At 41.7% G+C, this 24,016-nt stretch overlaps 3 protein-coding genes across 5 annotated transcripts in view; 2 read left to right on the top strand and 1 right to left on the bottom strand.

Annotated features, from left to right (window-relative positions):
• The window catches only part of rho-5 (rhomboid-5), a 397,572-nt gene that overhangs the window by 231,356 nt on the left and 142,200 nt on the right, over nt 1-24,016 (bottom strand). The gene's annotated exons all lie outside the window — the stretch shown is intronic.
• LOC117226266 (uncharacterized) lies at nt 3,472-6,289 on the top strand. The gene is made up of 7 exons (XM_033480428.2): nt 3,472-3,771; nt 4,467-4,735; nt 4,811-4,981; nt 5,528-5,777; nt 5,849-5,917; nt 5,993-6,082; nt 6,170-6,289. The coding sequence occupies exons 1-7, from the start codon at nt 3,472-3,474 to the stop codon at nt 6,287-6,289; spliced, it is 1,269 nt and encodes a 422-aa protein (XP_033336319.2).
• Nucleotides 8,705-10,765, top strand: LOC143260295 (uncharacterized). The gene is made up of 7 exons (XM_076525324.1): nt 8,705-8,784; nt 8,863-8,970; nt 9,636-9,803; nt 10,038-10,287; nt 10,349-10,417; nt 10,477-10,524; nt 10,640-10,765. Exons 1-7 carry the CDS (start codon nt 8,705-8,707, stop codon nt 10,763-10,765), a joined length of 849 nt encoding a protein of 282 aa, XP_076381439.1.

The raw sequence follows: 24,016 nt of genomic DNA on the forward strand, positions 1-24,016 counted from the left end.
GAAATGAGCATACGAGCCTCGAATAATTATCCCTGTAATAAATCTCTATAATAAATCTCCTCTTCCCAAATTGACCATTTTCGTTTAGAAGAAATTTACGGAAAAACCACAGAGAATTTACTCCATTTAAAAAAGCGTAATTCGTAGACCGACCGTCGAACGAGAACAGCAATTTCTTCGCATTCGAAAACTGTTCGAGACGAGCCTCGAATAATTATCTCTGTAATAAATCTCCTCTTCTCAAATTGACCATTTTTTTTCGTTTAGAAGAAATTTACAGGAAAACCACAGCGAATGTATTCCATCTAAAAAAAAGCGTAATTCGTACACCGACCGTCGAACGAGAACAGCAATTTCTTCGCATTCGAAAACTGTTCGAGACGGAACGGGCCGAGAAGAAATGATCGAGGCCCGATCGGCCGGCCGATCAAAATTCATCAACTGTTCGGCCGAACCGAGAGTCCCGGCGGATCCGATAAGTCGCGTAATGCATAAAACTGGCAATCGAGGAAAGGATCAGCCCGCGATCGAGGCGGAACCACCGACGCAGCCGCGGACGGAATCGAATTCAGGGAAAAGTGATCGCCGCTAATGGATTCCGGGGAGCCGCCTTCTCCCCCGCGCTCGCGCCGGACTGGATCCCGTCGGGCCGACGGGACTGGTGTAAGTGTGTCCGGATTAATATGCCGGTGAAAAATACCGCGGCGGATGACACTAATTCGCGACCTCCATAAATCGACCGTCTCCTGGCCGACTCCATTCGAGCCGGGAATATTTATGGGGCCCGATAAATAATAAGAAAGTATAATAAGCGACACGCGGACACGCCCCCGGGGCCACCCCGGTTCGTTCGACTTCCGTCGACGATTGCTTTCCCGATTCCGCGTTCCGCACCCACCCACCCACCCCTCGCCCCTGGCCGGAGAGAGCTCGGCCTCCGACCCCGGCGAAGCGACCGGCATGCAATAAATTCACGTCCCTTTTCGACGGGGGACATTCAACGATTCGAACCCGTTTCCTGCGCCTTCATACATTTCCCAGCCAGCCAGCCAGCCACCCCCATAGCCGACGGTTTTTTAACGCGCGCGCGCACGCTCGCGCTAGCTATTCGCTCGCCGATGGCCATCGTGCGCGGAGATACGCGAGCCGAACGTATTACCGAGTGAATAAAAATGTCGATGGGAATTCCTGCGCGACGACCGCCCCCGGTTTTGTTCTTTATGAATGCCAGAGGAGAGATTGTTCCTCCGCGCTCTCGAGAGCCCGATCGATTCGACGCGGATACTGTTTTGCCCGACGTCCAACGACGGCTTCCGATTCCACGACGTTCCTTCGCGACGAGAATTTTTTACCTCTCGAAACGTATTCTCGCGGTTCGCCTCGCATTGCAAGGATGCGAGTATAATAATTGCTTATGGAATATGCTAAATTTTGGGTTGCTGTGAATTGTTCTGTGATGGTCCTGCGCCTGTGTAATTTATTGCTACGCCGATGCTGGGACGGAGTCGGTCGAGCGTGCGATGCGACGCGAATTCCTCGAAGACTATGCAAAATGGTCTGTTTGTCTTCGAATCGTGGCACGTGGCCTACGAATTGTCTTCGAATTGTGACATTTGGCCTCCGAATTGCCTTCGAATCTTGCCTTGTGGCCTCCGAATTTCCTCCGAATTGCTTTCGAATTGCCTTTGAACGTGGCATGTGGCCTCCGAATTGCCTTCGAATTGCGGCCTGTTGCCCTTGAATTGCCTTCGAATTGTATGTGGTCTCCAAATTGCTTTCGAATTACCTTCGAATTGCCTTTGAATTATCTTCGAATCCTGTCATGTGGCTTCCAAATTGCCTTCGAATCGTATCACATGGCATGCGAATTACCTTCGAATTACCTTCGAATTGCCTTCGAATTGCCTTCGAATTACCTTCGAATTACCTTCGAATTGCCTTCGAATTGCCTTCGAATTGTCTTTGAATTACCTTCGAATCCTGTCATGTGGCCTCCGAATTGCCTTCGAATGTTGCCTTGTGGCCTCCGAATTGCCTTCGAATGTTGCCTTATGGCCTCCGAATTGCCTTCGAATCGTGGCATGTGGCCTCCGAATTGCCTTCGAATTATAATCATCCCTTATAAATTATCCCTTACAAATTATCCCTTATTAATCCATACGAAATCGAATTTTCCGACTCGTGCAACAGTCACGCTCTGAACAGTTTTTTTTTAAAACTCTAAACATTGACGATACACGAACGTTATCTTGGAACGTGACGTAACGAAATTTTAGCGGTGTCTCAGAGTCGCCGCTCGAGTGCAAAAGGTTAATCAGATTAGGAGTTGTAGACGAGAAGGATGTTTGCACGACTCTGGTCCGAAGCAATTTGTAACTGTCCACGAAGGCGGCAGCAATTTTGCCACTTATTAAGGCGGGCATGTCTGTGACTCAATCCGTTAATGCGTTTCTCCACTCTAAATTGGTCACTTTAAATTGCCGGTCGTGACAAGCGTCATTAGGGGTGCCGCACTACGATAAAACGATCGTAATGCAGGCTTTTAACGTGCGCGCGAATTACCGCTAATTTGCTGCCTCGACGTCGGACCCTTCGTAAAAATATTTGATAAATAGGTTGAAAGACTTTTTCTAAGACCTTCAGAAAATTCTCTATAATTTTGCTTCAACTTGTGAACAAAAATGGACAATTCGGGAATAAGAGATACGATTATTACAATATATACAATTATAAAAACGAGGTGCAAGGCTCGAATAATCGTTCTCCTCTTCCCAAATTCTTCATTTTGGTTTACAAGCCGAAGAAAAATTAGGCAGAATTTATTGTAATTCTACTTGCTACACGCAATACACATTATTTGTCAGCGTTCATCTGATTTAGCACAAGTATAAGTTTATTCATATTAAAGCAAATATGACTTTATCCAAATTAAAAGTAGCAGAGCATTCATCTAAATTAAAACACGCGCAGAAGCATCTCCAAATTAAGAGAAGTAGAAGTTTCTCTAAATTCGGGCAAGTAGAAATTTCTCTGAATTACGACAATTAGCAGTTTATCCGAATTAAGACAAGTATAACAGAAATTTATCCGAATTACTCGAAATCGAGAGAAAATTCTGTCTAAATTACGACAAACAAAAGCCGATCCAGGTCGAAGCAAGCAGAAGCAGATATCGAAACTGAAACGAGTAGAATCAGCCGGCGATAGTCGGACAAACGGCTGTTACGACGCCCTGGCTCTACTCGCATTAGCGTCCTACGTAATAACACGGCCGCGCGAAGACATTAAACGTCGCGGTCTCTGTTATCGTCGGTTTCATTACTTAGCGAACTATTAATTCCGAGCGTCGCGACCAAACGCGATCGGTCGCTGTTGCGGCGACGGTGTCGGAAAGAAGGGAAAGAAAGGACAGTGCGGTATCGAACGTCGTCAACTTCGTTTCCGTTTGTGGATCGAGAACGTCGAGCAAATATGCTCCGGCCGAAAACGTTCGGCGAGACCATCGGACCGATTCTGTTGGCGAACGTTCTGTTCGGCGTCGGTTGCATCGGGCACGTCAGGAAACGCGGAGCGAAGAGATCGGTGAAGATCGTTTATTTTCTCGTCGCGATCTCCGCGTTGGCCTGCACGATCTTCTATCAGTATCGTTTGAGCGCCATGTACATGTTGCCGCCGAAAGTGGACCTCAATCTTGTGTTTCTCACCGTGTGGTTTTCGTGCACGTGCATCGTCGTTCTGGTCTTAATTGTTGCGACTAAATTCGGCGACGAGGTACGTGGCTTGCGACAATTGCTTTTGCGGAACACTCTGATAGCAGGTAGTTTATGGTACCTCGCGAGAGTAACGAGGATACGTATGTTCAGACTTTTATGCATATATTTTTATATACACTTTTATATATATATATATATATATATATATATATATATATATATATATATATATATATATATATATAGACTTATACTTATACTTATACTATATTCTTAAGTATACTTAGTAAGTAAGTATACTTATACTTACAGATATATTTTATATATTCATGTTTATATTCATATCTTTTTCATACTATTTATAATATTTATCATATTAGTATAATAATATTTATAATTATATTTATAATATTATAATAATAATATTATATTTATTATATAAATATAATATTTATATTTATATTTATATATTGGTATAATAGTATTTATAGCATTATTATAATATTATTTATAATTATATTATATTATATAATATATTTTTTTTCATATTTAATATGCATCATACATTACAATAAAAAATGGCTAAAAGTCTGAACATGTATATATATATGATAATGCAATGACACATGTTTATCGAACGAATTCCCCATAAGCTCACAACTTCGATCATGGCGAATCGAAAAAATTCTGTCACGTGTGATTTCGATCTTACCGTTTTCACAACAACAAAAAATACAGTCTCGCCTGTTGCAGAATGTGCACGATCTGATCGAGACGATAGAAAACGTCGACGAGCAAATGGCGACGATCGGATTACCGAAGCAATATTCGTCGCAGTACAAATATCAAATGATTAATTTCGTCTTGCTCCTGGTGTACGTATTTTTATACGTCACGATCACGTGGATATCCGACTTCAAGCCGAACATATCAATCCAGGCACATGTTTTCCTCAGCGTTTCGTTGAATTTGGTTTCGATACTGAGCCTGATGGGCCACCTGAGCTTCTGCGTTTGGATCAGGTACGCGAGATTCGCCCTCTCGATATTATCGTGTAACATTTTAACGAACGCGCAAGCTGTTAATTGATCGTTTAGATACGTTCGAACGAAGTTGTATCAGTTGAACTGCTTACTGGCGGAGATGATCGACGTGCTTGACGCACCGAAGTCCGAACGATTGCGTGAGATGATCGGCGGATGTCCGATTCGGAGGAGAAGTGGCCGGCACGAACTCAGAGGCAACGTGCAGATAATTGCGAAAGTGAAGTAAGTGGAGTGTGATAAAAAATGTAAGTAAGTAAGTAAGTATGGTGACTAAAGTAAGCAATTAGCAATTAAAGTAGCAATTAAAGTAGCAACTAAAGTAGCAACTAAAGTAGCAACTAAAGTAAGCAATTAAGTGTGGTAAATCAAGTAAATAAGTAAGCATGGTAATGAAGTAAATAATATAAATAAAATAATAATAAATAAAATAAAGTTTTCCAAGCTATTAAGTACAGCAAATTCTCCTTCAGCTTGTAATTTTCAATTCGGTAAGAGACGATACGACTATTCGAGTCTCGCCGTCAATTTTTATAATTTCCAATTGCCAATAATTATAAGAACCAATTGCAAAGCAATTGAGTATCGAATAATAATAATAATAATCGTATCTCTTCTTCCCAAATTGTCCATTTTTGCTTGCAAGCTGAAGGAAAGGAACGAACGGAGAATTCTACTGTTATTATGATATTCCACCTAATTATAATAAACCAAAAATATTAATTTATCTGGTTACTTAATCATTACTTAAATTGATCTCGTTCGACGAAGGAAATATCACCTGGACTGGATCAAGATCGCCAGGCGAGTGAACAGATTTTACGGAATTCACGTTCTCGCGTCGACGTCCATCTCGTTTATGACAATTCTGTACGTATTGTTCATACTGAATTGCTTGCTGCTGCGCCAATCAAGCGCGGACGCTTCCCTTTTGGAAATTTGCTCGGGCTTAACGGTGCTGTCGTTGGACTGCGTAAGAGTGATTCATCTGCACAGCAAGTGCAGGAAGACGAGCGACGAGGTGAATCCCGCGTTAGTTTCATCGTTACAAATTACAGAGTTTCTAATTTCTGTTACACGGTTACGTTACAGGCGAGAAAAACGGGATATCTTCTTTGCCTGTTGTACGATTCGTCAACGGGCGAGAAATTCCGCGCCGAGGTAAACAATGGGCGCGTGATTCCCGCGCGAGCATGATCGTTCTTGTTCTCAAACTCGAACACCCTCTGATTGCAGGTTCAAAATTTCACCCAGCAAGTACTGGAAAACCCGTTGGTGTTCACCATTTGCGGGCTCGTCGACTTCGACCGTTCGTTTCTCGCCAATGTACGACGATCTTTTCGAGATAAAAAATCGAATTCATTCGCATTCGACAGTTTTTTTTTTTTTAATATGACTCCGTTACTTTTCCAGTTGTTCGGTTCGATCTGCACCTATGTGTTCGTCATTTTGCAACTGCGAACGCAAAACATGATCGGCCGTCGCTTATCCGAGGCTACAACCAGTGCGAACGTGACCCTAACCGATGCTTGAAATCGCATCCTCGATTTATTCGCATGATTCTCTGCGACTTCGAACAGTAAGAGAATCAAAAGCATTTAATAACGCGTTCGACTATGATTTAATATTTTATTTATATTTATATTTTATTGTTTCATTTATATTTATATCTTATATTTATTCATATTTATATATTAGTTATATATTATTTATCTATTTATTTATTTTATGTTATATTTTTTATATAAATTTATTAAGTACATGAAGTACAAATAAAATTCGAATAAGAATCCAATTCGAATACAATGGTATCCGAATAAGAATTCAATTCGAATAAAATGTCGTTCAAATGAGAATTCAATTCGAATACAACGTCGTTCGAATAAGAATTCAATTCTAATAGAAAGTCATTCGAATAAGAATGCAGTTCTAATAGAAAGTCATTCGAATAAGAATTCAATTCGAATAAGATGTCATTCGAATAAGAATTCAATTCGAATAAGATGTCATTCAAATAAGAATTCAATTCTAATAGAAAGTCATTCGAATAAGAATTCAATTCTAATAGAAAGTCATTCGAATAAGAATTCAATTCTAATAGAAAGTCATTCGAATAAGAATTCAATTCGAATAAGATGTCATTCGAATAAGAATTAAGTGCAAATTAAGTACAAATAAAATTGAATCCAGGAAAATTTACCCAGTAGTATAAGTCGGTGACTTGTCAGACACCCTCAGTTCAACATTGTCCCATCGATTGCTGTGATTTGTGAATATGCAATAAGTTATTCAATGAGACAATTGTATCGACGAATAAAGCAACACGTGATCCGTGTCCGAGTTCGATTCACTGATGGAAGAAGTTACCTTAGCAACGCAAAGAAATAATACACGTGGGTGTGTAGTTAGTTGGACGATTTACAAAAAAAAACAGATAACAATGCATTCACAAATAAGGAAGAAACTGGAATACCATCAGGATAATTCGATGCTGAGAAATCTCATTCATTTAGCACACGTCGCACACTGCGCTTTTCAATGTCACCTACTTTTTCACTCGATCGCAGCAAATTACAAAGAAACACAATTGTCATGACGACGTTCACGATGCGTAATCGACCCAAACACCATTAGGGATTGCTAATGACAATGAAACGCTGCGAGTACAAATACCGGCACGAAATTCTTCAATGTCATGCTTCATTCTATTTTCTATGAAATATTTATTAAACGATTTCCAATAACTCGTTTGCCATAGAAATTGCCACATTTTGAACAGCGCACTCTTAAAAAAGCGTCACGGAATTCGAACGCGACTCGAATGAAATTCTTCGTTCGCCCACAAATCCTAAGTAGTCGAGGTCTGCTACACGTCAGACACATCACGAATTCTATACTAATCGTTGCGAGCTATTAAAACGTTAACGTCAAAACGTTGACGGACTTCTGCGACACGATATTGCCGTTAACGGTTAACGTTTTCTTTTTCACCGCGACAAGCCTACTCGATAAACATTAAAGTCATTAATTTGCACGCAGTTTCATTACTTAGCGGACTATTAATCGCGGGAATTGCGACAGGGCGATCGTCGTAGTCGGGACAACGGAATAGTCGAAAAAGTGTACAGTGTTGCGTGGAGCGTCGTCGGCTTCGTTTCGAATGGAAAAACGTGAACGTCGAAAAAAATGATCCAACTGAAAACGTTCGGCGAGACTATTCGGCCGATTCTGTTATTGAACGTTGTGATCGGCACCGGTTCTCTCGCTCCTTTCAAGAACAAAAGAGTGAACAGAATCGTGGACATCGTGAACATGCTGGTCAACTTCGCGATATTCGTGTATTGGTCCGTTTACGTGGAATACTGCTACGTCGACTCCTTCCAGCCATCGAGAATGGATGACAATATTCAGATGATTATTTCAGGCTTGATAATTGTCTACGGTTCGATTATAATACTTATAATCGCAACGAAATTTAAGAGGAAAGTACGTAGAAATTAATTTAATAGTTTAATGTTTATTTATAATATATTATTATTATATAATAATATATTATTATTAGTAGTATATTAGTATATTATATTAGTAGTATATATAGTATAGTATATAGTATATATATAGTATAGTAGTATAGTAGTATAGTATATATATATAGTATATTAGTAGTATATTATAATATATTATTATTATATAATATATATAATATATTATTTGTAATAATTAATGTTTATTTATATTATTCATTTAATAGTTTATTGTTCGATAAGCCTGCAGAATAATTTCAGCATTCAGATACGTACATATTAAAGCAATTAATCGCTTAAATAAGTATCAAAATACGATTTGCAGAAGCATTAATAATTCGAATTAATACGTTAAATAATTGCGGAATAATTTGTCGATGTAACTTAATAAACGCTCATTTTGCTTGCCTCCTGCGAGCAGAACATGCAGGATATCATCGATGTCGTGGAAAAAATCGACGATGAGATGGAGACAATCGGACTGCGAAAGCAGCATTGGGCCCAGTACAAGCGTCAAACGTGCATTCTCCTGATATTCGTATCGCATTTCACGTTAAACGTGTTGATAACGTGGTTTTTTAGAATCAAACCAACAGCACCGACGAAACAAAAAATTCTTATTAGCCTCGGCAGCAGCTTGCCGCACAACATAACTATGGCAGTGCAACTCTCTTTCATCATCTGGGTCAGGTAAAAAAGCATACCACTCGGAGAACTTTTGGACAAAAATTGGCCAACTTTGGGCGACGACAACCCCGCGAAAAATTACCGCAGGATGATGACTCTTTCTTCGAATTAAAGCTCGAAGCTTCTACTTTAAGACAATGTTTCTGGATTCGAAGTTCGATGCACCCTCGCCATAGTAACCGTTCGGATGCGAGGCCATGTTCGTCGCATTCACGATACATGACAAAAATGCAATGGTTACTTCAAAGCGCTGTAACTTCGCGAGAAAAAATCGCAGCTACGTTCGATTTTTTTTAAATTGAAGGGGAAGGATCAAACTTTATTTCAACGGAAACGGCATCCCCGAGAAAAATTTGTCGTGGTCCGTGAGTATCGTCAAACTTGGTCAAACGATCTTCAACGTGATAAACATAGTCTTACATTTAAATGGTTAGAATAGTAAGAGTGTATCAAACTGAAAATCCAGGGAGAATGTCTTAAAGTAAAGGCTTCAAGCTTTGATTTAACGGAAATTTCGTCATCCTGCGATCATTTTTCGCGGAGTTATCGTCAGTCAAAGTTGGTCGATTATTATCGAAAATTTTTTCGAGGCTACAATTTCGTTGTCTTTGTCGAATATCGCTTCTTTATCCAAATTCGAAACACATGGATTGCGTCTCCGAGAACAGATATATCGGTGTGAAGTTCAGACAAGTGAATAAATTATTGGAGGCGATGATCGAGGCGCTTGATCTTCCGAAGCCTAGACGATTTCTCGGGGAAGCCGATGATCGCTTGATCGAAAGGGAAACCCGGAACGATCTGCGAGGGAACGTGCAAAAAATTATGATAGCAAAGTAAGAGACCGGTTGGTCAATCAACTCTGATGAGCTGGGACGACATATTATATATTATATTATATTATATTACACATTCACGTATTATTATATAATATATTAATATAATAACAATATATTAATATCATATAAATAATATATATAATAATATATAATATTATTATACAATATTATTATATATAATATTATATATAATATTATTATATAATCGATGTCAATTGTTGTCGCGCGCAGAAAATGTCATCTGGACTTGGTCTGGGCCGCGAAGAGGGTGAACAAGTTCTACGGATTTCAGCTAGTCCTGGTTACATTGGTCGAGCTCATGTTACTCATTATACCATTGTTCATGCTGAACTTTATGATATGGAATCATCTGCCCAAGGAAGACGTACTTTTCGACGGTTTCCCCGCGTTAATTGTCATATTCGTGATCTGGATGCGGATAGTACATTTACACGGCAACTGTATCCACACGACCAACGAGGTAAATCAATAATAATAGCGCCATTATTATTTTATTTATATCACCGATAACTTTGTTCCAGGCGAAAGCTGCGGGATTCCTTCTTTGTCGATTGTACGACTCGTCGACCACCACGAAATTTCGCGCCGAGGTAAACCATATTCCATTGTTCTCTTATTAATTCGATTGTAAATTGGATCTCGTTTACAGGTCCAAAATTTCACCCAGCAAGTACTGCAAACACCGTTGGTGTTCTCCGTATGCGGACTCGTCGACTTCGATCGTTCCTTTCTTCCGAGCGTACGTTCGTTTTATCGTGTGACGCGAGTCAACCGTTTCAACGTTCCTCGAAACTGAATTTGTCAATTTTCAGTTGGCCGGTTCCATCTTCGCCTATCTGTTCGTCATCGTTCAATTAGCGTCGACGCAGTGGTATTTGAGGCAAGAATTATCCTGGAACGCTACGGATCTGAACGCGACTCTGACTGGAGAAACCTGAACCAATTCTTCTAAATGATACTCGCGACAACGAAATCAGTTGGATCACTAGTTTGTTAAGTTCATTATCAAGCGTTTGAGTGTTTGATCAATACGAATAAAAATCATCACGACTGAATACACGATTAAATTTCGCGCCCAATTTGGCGTTCACCGAGTATAGGAATAGAAGTAAGTAGAATAGGTCGGTGCTTGATCAGACAGCGTTCATATTTTACATAATGTTGTCTCAACGATTCCTATCGATCTTAAATCGGTGAACAAACAGTTCTGTTGACATCTTTTATCGCAAACAATTTTATAATATCATTGCACGGATTAATAATTTTTTACTTGAATAATTTTTTATAGGAATAATTCGAGAGACTCTTTATTCGAACAATTTTTCATAATTTCGTAGTATTGAAAGCTCTTTGTTGGAATAGTTCTGGAAGAGATAAATCGATGAAGTAGAAAAAAAACATTTTATAATCTATCGTTTTCATTCAATGAATTCTTATTCGAGTAATATCTCATTCGAAATGAATTCTTATTCGAGTAATATCTCACTCGAAATGAATTCTTATTCGAATGACATTTTGTTCAAATTGAATTCTTATTCCAATGATATTGTATTCGAATTGAATTCTTGTTCGAATGCCATTGTATTCGAATTGGATTCTTTTTCGAACGACATTGTATTAGAATTGAATTCTTATTCGAATGACATAATATTCGAATTGAATTCTTATTCGAATGATATTGTATTCGAATTGAATCCTTGTTCGAATTCCATTGTATTCGAATTGGATTCTTTTTCGAACGACATTGTATTAGAATTGAATTCTCATTTGAACGACATTGTATTAGAATTGAATTCTTATTCGAATAATATTGTATTCGAAATGAATTCTTATTCGAACAACATTGTACTCGAATTGAATTCTTATTCGAATGACATTGTATTCAAATTGAATTCTTATTCGAACGACATTGTATTCAAATTGAATTCTCGTTCGAATAACATTATATTCGAATAAATACGTATCCAGATAAAGTCCTATTCGATCGAACACTGATTCGACGGTGTCGAATAAAATCTGTCTTCATCTTTTATCAGTCATTCGAATAAAACATTTCCAAACTCCACCAATGCGATCACGAAGACAAACAAACATTTCCGCTCGAGGAACTGTACGATTCACTTTAATTAACTTATTTCCGAAAACAAGTAGCTGCGTCCCGCAGGGCAATTCCCACCGGCGACGACCGCCAAACAGCGGCGTCCACGTTCTGATGATCCCGTGGCTGAATCTACGAGGAATAAAAAATCGAATGGGCCCTAATTCCCATACCGTGAACGAATCGAACGGTCGCGAAACATCGGGCAACTGCGTTAAGTGTGACAGATGGCCCGGAGGAGGCAGACCGGGCGTCGAAACAATACGAACGCCGGAGGACAAAGGCTCGTTTTCTTGGTGATTATTCTTCGGACGTCTTTCTCTCCGCCGTTTGCCGGGCTCCGGCTGTTCAAGAGAGGACTCCGGGACAGCCGAGAACGGAGCGGAGATGGAAGGGAGAAAGGAAGAGCGCCGACGAAAGGGTGGGAAGGGCAGGAAAGTTCATCTTGGAGGCAGTTCCCGGTCGGAAGTTCCGCGTGAATGGGAGTCGCTGCTTACACGGGGCTCACTTCGACTTAATTGATCGGGATTCCGTGAAAAGCTGCGGAGGTCAGTTCGCCGTGGCGGGGCACGGGAGGGCCGAGAATTAACGAACGCGATAAATAATATCGAACAATACCAGTCGACCCACTTTTCGAGGAGAATACCAGCTCGGAATACGCGGTACTGGACAGCCGTCTTAGTATGGACGCTACACACGGTCGACGAATAAAATGTTATGGGCTTCTACCGGGTCCCTAAACGACCCAGTTTTCGCGATCCTGAAAGAGCTTTATTGTCGGTGGAACGGCGGCTCGTAAGCAACGAGATAGAGAAGGTTCGATTCTAAGGGCAAGAAGGCACTCGCGGATGGAAAAATGCGCGACCCATCGACTTTCTCACCGTTAATCGTGCATCGTTGCGCGCTTCTTCGACTATACAGGGTGTCCCAAAAATGTCTCGCGATCCAAAAGTAGGGGATTCCCGAGGTCATTCGAAGCAACTTTTTCCTTAGCGAAAATGCAATCCGCGGCTTCGTTTGCGAGTTATTAACGAAAAACAGTGACCAATCAGAGGCGAGATCATTTGGCGCGAGACGGCCGAGCCAATGAACGGAACTAGGGTTCCGTGCACTCGTTGGCTGGGCCGCCGCGCGCCAGCCGAGCTCGCCTCTTATTGGTCAGTGTTTCTCGTTAATAACTCGTAAACGAAGCCTCGGAGAAAATTTTCGCAAAGGGAAAAGTTGCTTCAAATGACCTCAGGAACCTCCCATTTCCCGATTGCGAGACATTTTCGGGACACCCTGTAAATTGTTCCGATAGATCATCGGATGCAAATGTTTTATATTTTTATATTTACAAACGCGACGATAAAACATTTATTCTGATTTCGAACGAGCGTTATCGTATTATTTGCAGCAAATAATGTGTATCGAATAAACAACTGGTAAACGTGTCTTTGCGATCCGAATAATCGCAAATTAAAAGCATTAAGTAAATTAGAACCTGGTGTTAACATTGCGAGCGAATCTGAGCGAACGAACGACCATTCGATCGTCGAGAAACGTGTCGAGTGCATAGATCGAATGAAACATTAAACTGTGCGCGCATCAATCGAATACGAATCGGAATAAAGCGTGTTAATACACTACATAATACGTTCGAATCGATTATAATTTATTTGTACAGTATTATGCGTTAATCTGTCCGATACACGAAAATAAATAGTAATATTAACGCGCTTCGTAACTTTGGTACCATCGATCCTCGCGCGATGTTAATTTCTGTACGTTCGTCCTTTATTCGTGACTTTAGCGAGCCAAGAGTTAATTAGCATGCGCTGTTACATTTCATTCGCTTTCTTTTTTTTTCGCTCGATGTGTATCAGCGAGAAACGTGTCGAACGCATAAAGCGAACGAATTGTGCAGCAATATTATATTAATCATATTTTGTATCGATAATACCGTGCTAGTATCAATTGAATACAAATCCGAATAAATTGTGTTCATATACTATTGGGTATCGCGCAAGTAATTTCGGTTTTTTTCTTGTAACCTGTCCATTCGGGATACTGAAATGATTTAATAATTTTGCGGTAATCCAATGCATACATTCGAATCAATTATTATTTATTAGACATAAGTTATATGTAAAATTTGTAATATAAATTTGTAGAATACATATATAATTTATATGCAATTTATATTACATATAAATATATATATGATAATGTATTATTGTTATTTATTAGACATAAGTTATATGTAAAATTTGTAATATAAATTTATAGAATGTATATATAATTTATATGTAATTTATATATAATCTATATGTAATGTATATATAATCTATATGTAATTTATATATAATTTATATATAATCTATATGTAATTTATATATAATTTATATATAATCTATATGTAATTTATATATAATTTATATGTAATTTATATTACATATAAATATATATATATGATAATGTATTAGTCTTTCTGGTACACGAAAAGAAACAGCATTAATTAGCTCAACACATCGATCAACGATCAACTTAACAACCGATCCGCGTACAATATTAATCCTTTCATTTGTCTGACGTATGAAATAGCACTATCCTTACGTTTAATTTCAAGGAAATGCTGAGAAAAGTGCAGCCGCAAGTCGGCCGAAAATGTTCCAAGGCGGATCGCAAACATCTTGATCTACTTACTCGTCGTGAATAAAAGGAAACGCGGCGCGCGTTTCTGCCGTGGATTCTTCATCCGCGCGGCGCAGCATTGCAAGATTTTTAGGGACACTGGAGTGCAAAGCTCCATCAAGTCGCGAAACGTTTCCCCAGTTTTCGCAGAACCGCTTCACCGCGCGTGCAATTATTAATGCACGCGATAACAGCGCCCGGAGAAACGGCGGGCTGTGTCGGAAGGAAAAAGAAAAAGCGAGAGACAGAGAGACTCTCAGAGAGAGAGAGAGAGAGAGAGAGAGAGAGAGAGGGAGCGTAGCCACGATGGAAGAAGAAAAATGATATATTTATGAGATACCGGGGCTCGTTTCCGCTTCATGCAAACGCGAGGCAGCACGGGGCGCTACTGTTTTTTGAGATCGCCCCACCGACGTTCGAGCAGTAATAACTGTCATGGTGAAAAGTGGGACGTTTAGGGTAACCGTGACGACCGCAACGTTTTATTCGACGGCCGTGTAACGTCTATATTAAGATGTCCGTCCACTCCAGTGAACGGTGAAACGCCATTATCTATCGCGATTTATCCAATATTATTAGGTCCGTCGCAAATTCGCTATTTATCGGCGAATTTATGTGCCGGAAAATAGCCTAATTCCGCGCGCCCGTGCCGACGCTTTCGCCGAACTATTCGAACAAACTCATGCGAAAATTACTGGCGACAGAAGATAATCGACGTTCTAAGAATATAAATGAGGACGGATAAAAAAAACATTTCACGAGTCGTCATCCTGGACCTATTATGAAACGCCGTCGCAAGGGTTACTCGAAAGTGCTGTAACTTTGCGAGGAAAAATCGCAGCCGAGATTCTTTTTTTTTAGGTTAAAGGAGAAGGATGGAACTTCGTTCGACTGGAAACGGCGTCTTCGAAAAAAATTTTGACAAAGCCCGCGCGCATTTCGTCGAACTTGGCAATTTTCGACGCGACGGAATCGCATTAGTCTCGCGTTTAAATGGTTACAGCGGCGATGATGCGTCGAACTTGAAAGCAAGAAATAGCGTTTTAAAGCAGAGATTTGGAGCTTTAATTTGCAAAAAAAGTCATCGTCCTGCGATGATGTTTCGCGGAGCTATCGTCGATCAAAGTCGACCAATTTCGATCCAAAATTGGAATCATAAACTGTAATAATAATATAAATTATAATAATAATATAAATTGTGTAAAATATAAATTGTAACTGTAAAATTTTAATAAAATATGCAACAATTCTTTCGATCAGCGTATTTCGAAGTTCGTTGCGTCATTTGAAACGTCAATCAATACATCGAACGTGTTATTATAAAATAACACTTTCAATCGCGATAAAATCGAATAAAAAATAAAACATAAAATCGAATTCGTATACCAGAGACAATATTCAATGATAATAATTTCAATTGCAGTAAAATCGACGACAATGTTATACGCCCCGAAAAGCGTTCCATAAATAGGCGCCTCGCGCGACGCCAAGAAATTTTTTCCATTTTCGTTTCTGCTTTCGGGAAGAAAGAAGCGCGACCGAGGTCGGATAAAGTGCAGCTCGGCGTCGGAATAATCGAGCGAAGGTCATCGAATCGATAATCCGAGGCGAGGCTTTATCCGCGCGTCGAAGCCTCGAAAATCCCGCGTTAAACGGGCTCCGCCCGTTAATTCCTCGATAAACACTCGACGGTATTTAGGACGACTATTAATATCGTTTCCGCGGGCTGCCCCGGGACTAAACGTGGCATTGATAGATCGGCCGCGATCCTTATCGTCGAAAGAAAAACGGCGAAACCCGCGCGGCAGCTCTCCCGCGGGCAGCGCGCCTACATGTGACCTACTATTTATGCATATACACACACACACGCACGCACGCCTCGTAATTTCCCGTTCCAGCCCGCGGTTTATCTCTTCCCATTCGCGTTTCTTCGTGCGCGACTCGCCGCGCGAAGGCTCGAGACCAAGATTACGAGAGGGTGCCGGCCAGCGAAAAACAGCACCCTGGTGTTCTTTCGCGATCGCCGGAATCACTGAAATCACTCAAATCACTCAAATCACTCAAATCACTGAAATCTGGCTTTCCCTGCAACCGGTCGTTCGTCGCGCGCCGATTGGCAGTTCCGTTGCACCGCGCTGCTCGTGCATTCGCTCGTGCATTTTGCTCGCGTAAAGCGAAATCTGGGATCAGCCCCGTTTCCTTCGGCTCTCACGGTGAAACGAAATCCATCGAATGTGCAGAACTGCACAACTATACTGCTGTGCAGTTCGCGTAACAGAGGGTCCGATTCTGTCTCTCGACGGCTATCAGTTTTTAACACCGCGCGAGGCCGCCGCGTTCGTTCGAATATTGCCAAGTTCGTCGAAACGCACGGACCTCGCGCGAATTTTTTTCGGGCACGCCGTTCACAGCCGAACGAAGTACGGATTCTTCTGCTTTGATTGTGACAAAGGGGAATCTGCTGCGATTTTTTCGCGCGAAGTTACAGCACCTTCGAACAACCTTTGCATTCGCGAGTCCAGCGATCGACTACACATTGTTGCATCAATCGTGCACAACTTGCACACCGTTCGAGGAGACAGCAAGCAACGATCACCTGGTGAACGAAGAAGCATTTCGAGAACGACGACGTTTCGGTATGACAAAAAGATCGTGTCCCGTGTCAGAAGGCGACGTCTTCGTCGTTCGCCGTCCAAGAGGCTGTTCTGCATTCAGAGGGCGGTAAACGGTAAAAATCACCGAGGAAGGTTGCCGTTCGCACGAAAACCGAGCCGGCGAGCAGAAAAGCCTCGTTTACGAGCCAGCGGAATCCCTTTTCCGTCGATTCCGTGCGCCGGTGTAAATAATTCGCAATAACGAAGCAGGGACAAGGGAGCCGAAAGAGGCTCGTCAAACAGGAAACGTCCCGGAGTAACGTCCTAAATCCCCGAAACGAGCGCCGAACGGCTTTCTGGCGGCGGTGGAGGTGGGAAGGGGAGGCTGAAAAAAGGACCGTAAAATTTATACAGCCGCCATAAGCATGGCGGCCATGAGAAAAAATGGGGGGAAAGGGTGGCGCGGAAGAGCGGGTGCTGCGGCGCACGATGGCTGTGCCAGTCTCCGGTGTAAATCAAACCGGCGATAAAGCCGCGAGGGGATCGGACCCGAGGGCGAGGGGAAAAATAACGCGTAAGTTGTGCTTCCGTTTTAATTATCTTCGGAATTAATCGGACCGCGGCACATGGCGCTGGATGGCGAGCACGCGCGCGCGGACGCGGGCGCGCGCGCCTTCGCGTCTCTCTCTCTCTCTCTCTCTCTCTCTCTCTCTCGGGATACGTGGTGCCGCCTCTAATTACAAAACGGAAGCTGCATTCTGTCGGTAAGATCGTGCTTCCTGTAGCCGCGGTACCCTCGTTAGCCGTTTGCCACGTGATATCGTTCAGCCCGTGCCGGATTTTACGCACGCGACAGGCTTCGCGCAGCCTGCGCCTAATTGCATCGCCCTACCGAGGTATTATTATAGGCGCGCCGCGATCGCCGTGGATTCTTTATGCAAACGTGTCCCGAGAACACTTGGAAACTTCGTCCGCGAGCCAAACGAAACTGTTGGAACGGCGCCACTGTTTCCGCTCGCCTCGACACTTTTACCGATTCGTCTTCGCGCCGTTCGATACGCTCTCGCGGCTTCCTCGAGTCGACAAGCTTGCGCGCGGATAGCGTGGCTTTAATAAACCCTTTGCCCTAATTAAAGATCGCGAGAATCGCAGCACGCGTCGAGCTGGTTCCTGCGCCACCGCGTTTAGCTGCTAATGAAACAATTAAATGACGAGATCAAGTGACGAAAGACACAAAACACGTTTAACACGAGCCTAATTTTCCCAGTCTAACACGAGCCTAACTAGTTATGTTTATATTTTGCTTGATTTATGCACCACGGCTCTTATTTCTGGCCCGATCTTTTTTTTACCACGACTCTCAGACGCGATTCTAGGGCAAAGGGTTAATTCGGTCGTTCTGAATTCATTTTTTGCAATTCTTGCAACCGGGATGGCGCCCGTCGAAAGAAACGGAAGCTTCGGATACAAGCTCCACGTTGGAATTCCAATTACCGTGGACGTTCTTTCGGGGGATGATTAACAGTCTTCCTGCTGAAAATAAATGTCGGAGTAATTACTTCCGTCGAATTTTTGCTGGAACGGCAAAGCTGGCCGGCGACGAAACGTCGAAGGAAAGTGGCGAGATTGATGTCTGGCCAATGAGAAAAATTTTGTGGAGATCCGTAACCGATTGAGAGGATCTAAGGCAACGATCTTCTCGATCGATTCGATCGATATAATAAATGACGGAAATAATCTGCGAACATGAACGCTTATTGTCGATCCAATAACTATGAAGAATAAAAATTGATTGGAAATATCGATTTTGATCGACTTCCATCCGCAATTTGCGATTTATAAATGAAAAACTTCGAATCGAAATATCATAAACCATGTACAGTAATGTCTCCCTAACTAACGCTCAGATTGTGCAGAAAAAAAGTGGTCAATTTGGGAAGAGGAGACATCATTATTCGAGCCTTGTAGCCCTCGTTTTTATAGTTGTCGACAATTCGTGACTGTAACAATGAACCGCAAGGATCGAATAATCGTCTCTCTTCTCCCTAAATTGTCCAATTTTGTGGACAATCTGTGCGTCAATTAGAGAGACATTACTGTAACTTTACCTGTAATTAGTTTGAAACAATGTGCGACCATGATTTCGAACATTCGAGCGACAGCGTCGACTGGATTACGCTTGATCTGCCATCAAAAATTGAGATCTATACGTATGAAACGTTCCGTCACGATGTTGCAATCCGTGCGATGTTTGCTTATTACGCGAGAAACGATTGTTTATCGAGTCCAGCGTCAGTGTTATCGTCTTCCCCCGAAACGAGGTCGTTATTTGCTCGGCCATTATCCTCCGCGGGTCCGTCTTGTACAATGCTTTGCATTTTCCACGAATACACTTCGGTATTTTCTTCCGAGAATTTGTAACGATCGAGCCCGGGATCTGCAGACTCTGCACGCAAAGAAACTCAGATAACAATGACAAAGCACCTATGCATCATTCCGAATCTTTTCTCGGAGACCGGGGCGTGGTGTACGCCGCGCAACGTTCTCGGTATAGCGCCGCGTTACGGCCGACTTATCACTGACCTCGACTGCTTACAGCTAGTTCACTTCCGAGCCTCGACGCCGCTTCGCTCACCTTTAACAGAAACGAAATTTATCATCGCGTTACCCGCGGCAACAATCGACGGACATAAACAATTGTTTCTCTATTTTCTGTATTATTGTTATATTTAGTCGACAAGTTTATTTCACGTATTTCCCTCGGAAAATATTTGGCAATAATTATTACAATTCGTTCGAGAATTTCTATCGCGAACAATTATCGTCGATATCGTTGACGATCATTCGACGATAAAATATCTATTTTAACATATTATTTATCAGTCGAAGAAGACATTTCGTAATAATTATTCTCTGTTCTTCCTTTATAATAATTGATTCCATAGTAATTGATTTAAACGAACACGTTTAATACGTTGCATAATTGAATCCGAGCTGTTTATTTCACGTATTTCCCTCGGAAGATATTTGGCAATAATTATTACAATTCGTTCGAGAATATCTATCGCGAACAATTATCGACGATATCGTCGACGATCATTCGACGATAAACTATCTATTTTAACATATTATTTATCAGTCGAAGAAAACATTTCGTAATAATTATTCTCTGTCCTCCCTTTGTAATAATTGATTCCATAGTAATATTGATTTAAACGAACACGTTTAATACGTTGCATAATTGAATCCGAGCTGCCTATTAATTACAAGAAACCAGAAAATAGAGAGACATGCATTGTAAATCGTAAACAATTAAACAGGAAATTTATTTAAATATGAAAACTGATCTAATGACACGTCCTGTAAATCCTGAAGAACGATTCAAATCGAGATCGAGCGATTCGTGATACTTAAACTGCAGATTCGACGCGTTCGCGATGCAATTGAACGAATCGACCGATGCAGAAACGCGTCGATATTCAAGAAACAGCTTTATTCCAGCTTATAACAGCTTATTCCAACTTTCACAGCTGGAAAGAAGAATTCGTCTAGTTTCCACGGGTCGCAGTTGCGTCGCGGATAATTTTTGCTTCATACGAAATCGCGAAGCGATTTCCGTTGAGCGATTTTTATCGGAACACCCTATACAGAACGGAGTTCGCGAACGATACGACCGGTAACGAACGGTTGTGTAGCCGTACAACGGCCGTGTGCTCGAAGTTACAGCTTACCGTTACGAGCACGTTATCGCGAAAGTTTCGACGTAACACGCATCCTACATCTGCATCCTGCTTGTCGCGTATCAATGCACCGGGAGATGCAACGAGAGGCCGCGCCGCGCCGTCCTCGGACGGAAATCGTCCGTTCGCTGTGGCTCGCGTGCCCGGCCGGGATGCGAACGGCCGTTTCGCCGGCTCGTTTCGGATTTTATTCGACGGAAAAAGCAACCGGCTGCACGCCGGAACAGTTTATTAACGGGTCATTAAACGACGCCGCGCCGATATCCGCCGCCGCGGCCCGACGCGTTTCGATTTCACTCGGCGCGACGCTATTCGCCGGCGCGCTCTGTTTTCTTGATCGCACCGCACTAATTTGTCATTTTTCATTTGTTCCATCGGACACGAGAGCGTGCTCACATTCGTTCATCGCCACGTCGATCGCTGGAACTTAACCCTTTGCACTCGAGTGCTGACTCTGAGGCGCCGCTAAAATTTGTTATATCACCCTTCAAGATAATTTTGATATTAACCCTTCGCACTCGAAAGGCGCACTCCAAGGCGCCATTGAAAATTGTTGTGTCACGTCACAAAATAATTTGATCAACCAAAGTTGTTTATATTTCAGGAATTGTTAAAAGCGCGACTGTTGCATTAATCACAATATTCGATCTCGTGTGTGTAAAATGCTCTACGTTATGAAAGATGGGAACACCGTGGGTGAGAAAAGCTATTTTAAATTTTGCGGTAATTTGGCATCGAGTGCGAAGGGTTAACAAAGTTTAGATTGAAAAAATTATTAAGAGCGTAACCGTTGTGCGAGTCCCGAGAATCAATTTCATATGCATAAAATGCATTTTGCAGTATAAAATAGAAATACTATAAGTTAGAAAAATGACTTTATATTTACAGTTAAAGTAGCTTCGGGTGCAAAGGGTTAATATGGAAAATATCGCAGGAAATCGACGCGATTTTGCCGATGAAATTAAAACCGAGGAGATAACGTTGCAGATCATTCACGCGGGTCTTCGGTTTCGCTCGACACTTTTCGGAAACGGCTGAAACGACAACGGTGGATCTTGCACGAACGGGATATTTTTCGATCGATTTTTAACGGAGCATTTCGTCACGGGTCGACGCGACTAATTAGCGCCGTTTTCGAACGGAGAACTACGACACCAATGAATGATCCTCCCGATGGCTGTGGTTTAGAATTATTTTGGAATGATATATCCTGTGCCTCCCCCCACCCTCTCTCCCCCTCCTCCCGATTGGTAATTAACTGGACGTCCGACGTGATTGCGTTTCCATTTGTAGGTCGAAACCTCGTTTCTCGCGGTTTTGTCCGGCCTGGCAGGCGGGAGGGCAAAGAATTTAACGATGCTCGAGCAAATTCGATTATGTTCGCTTTCTCCGTCGAGAGCCCATTGTTTCCTTCGAAAATTCGATGGCTGCCTCGAATTCGCTCTCTCTCTCTCTCGCTCTCTTTTGCTCTCTTTCTCTGTCGCGGGATACAGAAAAATGAAACGGGACGCTGACGTGACAAACAATGCAGCAAACAGAAAGATGACAATATTTTTCCACGAAGTGGACGTCGAAGTCGTAAACAGAGCGGACGGACACGCGAACGAAATTGCCGGGAAACGTTGACGCGCGCGAAGCCTTGAAACATCAAAACTGAGTTAAATTTTTCACATTCGAACGTTCCAATTCGGCCGGTAAGCTCGAATAACTCGGGGTCGAATAAGAAGACGAGATGTCGAATAAAGGAACGTTTTATTTTCTTTTCGATCTTTATTTAGAAATAGTATACTAATTGAATGATGTATAAAGTCAATTTATAATTCAGGTTCATTTCTAACATTTAAAAGAAGAGATGAAAGTATTGTAAAGTAGATAAAAGTATTCGAAAAGAGCGATTTCCTAAAGGAGATTCCAAAAAGAGCGATTTCCTAAAGGAGATTCCAAAAAGAGAGTCTCCAAAATATCTTTAACACTGACCCATAAATGGAAAGTAAATTTAATGTCGTGAGCGACGAACTTATTTTGGAATCAAGTACAAAAATATAGAAATGCAGAAATATAGAAGTGGAATCGTGTCCTGCAGGACGTTTCGAAATATTTTTAACACCGTCTTGCAATCGAGAACTGGATGCACCGTTTCGATGCAACGCGATTCACTCGGAATTATGGAGAGAGAAAAGAAAAAGGAAGATCGACTAAAATACGAATAAAATCGTGCGATCGGCAGAGTTTCGAGATTGCAGCCAATTAATGTCTCCCTTACTGACGCTCAGATTGTCCACTAAAATGGACAATTTGGGAAGAGTAGATACGATTATTCGAGCCTTGCAACTCGTTTTTATAGTTGTTGACAATCGATAACCATAAAAAAACGAGCCACAAGGCTCGAACAATCGTACCTCCTTTTCCAAAATTATCCATATTTGTGGTCCATTTTAGAGTCCGGATTCGTTTGTTAAATACTTCGGTGGTTTATCTTTCGTCCGCACACAGGGAAAAAGATCGGCGAAGTGCGCGGCGGACGTCGACGTGCGTCACGGCTTATGACAGCGGGCGATCACCGTCAAATTGATATGTCTGAAGCACGCGATCCAATATCATTTTACCAAAATGGAACCGGCAGTCAACATCCCCGAAATTAATCTTCCTGCGCGAAACGAGTCTTCGCGTTTCTACGGGCCGTTTGGCAATCGATATTCACTTGTTTAAACAACTTCTCTTTCTACCTGGCGACTTTCCACCGCGATGGAATTCGCTCATTTTTTGAACAGTCCTGAATTAATTGTACGCGAGCTTTTTTTAGAAAAAAGAATCGTTTTTCTATCTTGATGTCACCACAATTAATATTACACGATCATCGATTATAATTAATTATCATAATTTAAATTCGTACCAATTTTATTGGCGTCTGATAAAAATTGTATCGACAAAAAGAATCGATAAAGGCTGTCATCGTAGACCAATTATTAACCAAATTTATTTTTCATAGGGTGATTAAAGGAATTGTATAATTTGGAAGACGAGACAGCTTTAAAAAATCAGAGGAATCATTGCGATGAATTTTGTTAACTGTAAAATTTCATT

The sequence above is a fragment of the Megalopta genalis genome, chromosome 11 (assembly GCF_051020955.1).
Source record: "Megalopta genalis isolate 19385.01 chromosome 11, iyMegGena1_principal, whole genome shotgun sequence".
In the NCBI taxonomy this organism is placed as follows: domain Eukaryota; kingdom Metazoa; phylum Arthropoda; class Insecta; order Hymenoptera; family Halictidae; genus Megalopta; species Megalopta genalis.

Excerpts from the sequence above, each read along its gene's own strand:
- LOC143260295 (XM_076525324.1), top strand. The coding sequence starts at position 8,705 with ATGCAGGATATCATCGATGTCGTGGAAAAAATCGACGATGAGATGGAG. Across the intron at positions 10,418-10,476 it reads CCACGAAATTTCGCGCCGAG|GTCCAAAATTTCACCCAGCA; the intron begins GTAAACCATATT and ends TCTCGTTTACAG. Across the intron at positions 10,525-10,639 it reads AAACACCGTTGGTGTTCTCC|TTGGCCGGTTCCATCTTCGC; the intron begins GTATGCGGACTC and ends GTCAATTTTCAG.
- LOC117226266 (XM_033480428.2), top strand. The coding sequence starts at position 3,472 with ATGCTCCGGCCGAAAACGTTCGGCGAGACCATCGGACCGATTCTGTTG. Across the intron at positions 4,736-4,810 it reads AGCTTCTGCGTTTGGATCAG|ATACGTTCGAACGAAGTTGT; the intron begins GTACGCGAGATT and ends TTGATCGTTTAG. Across the intron at positions 5,778-5,848 it reads GCAGGAAGACGAGCGACGAG|GCGAGAAAAACGGGATATCT; the intron begins GTGAATCCCGCG and ends GTTACGTTACAG.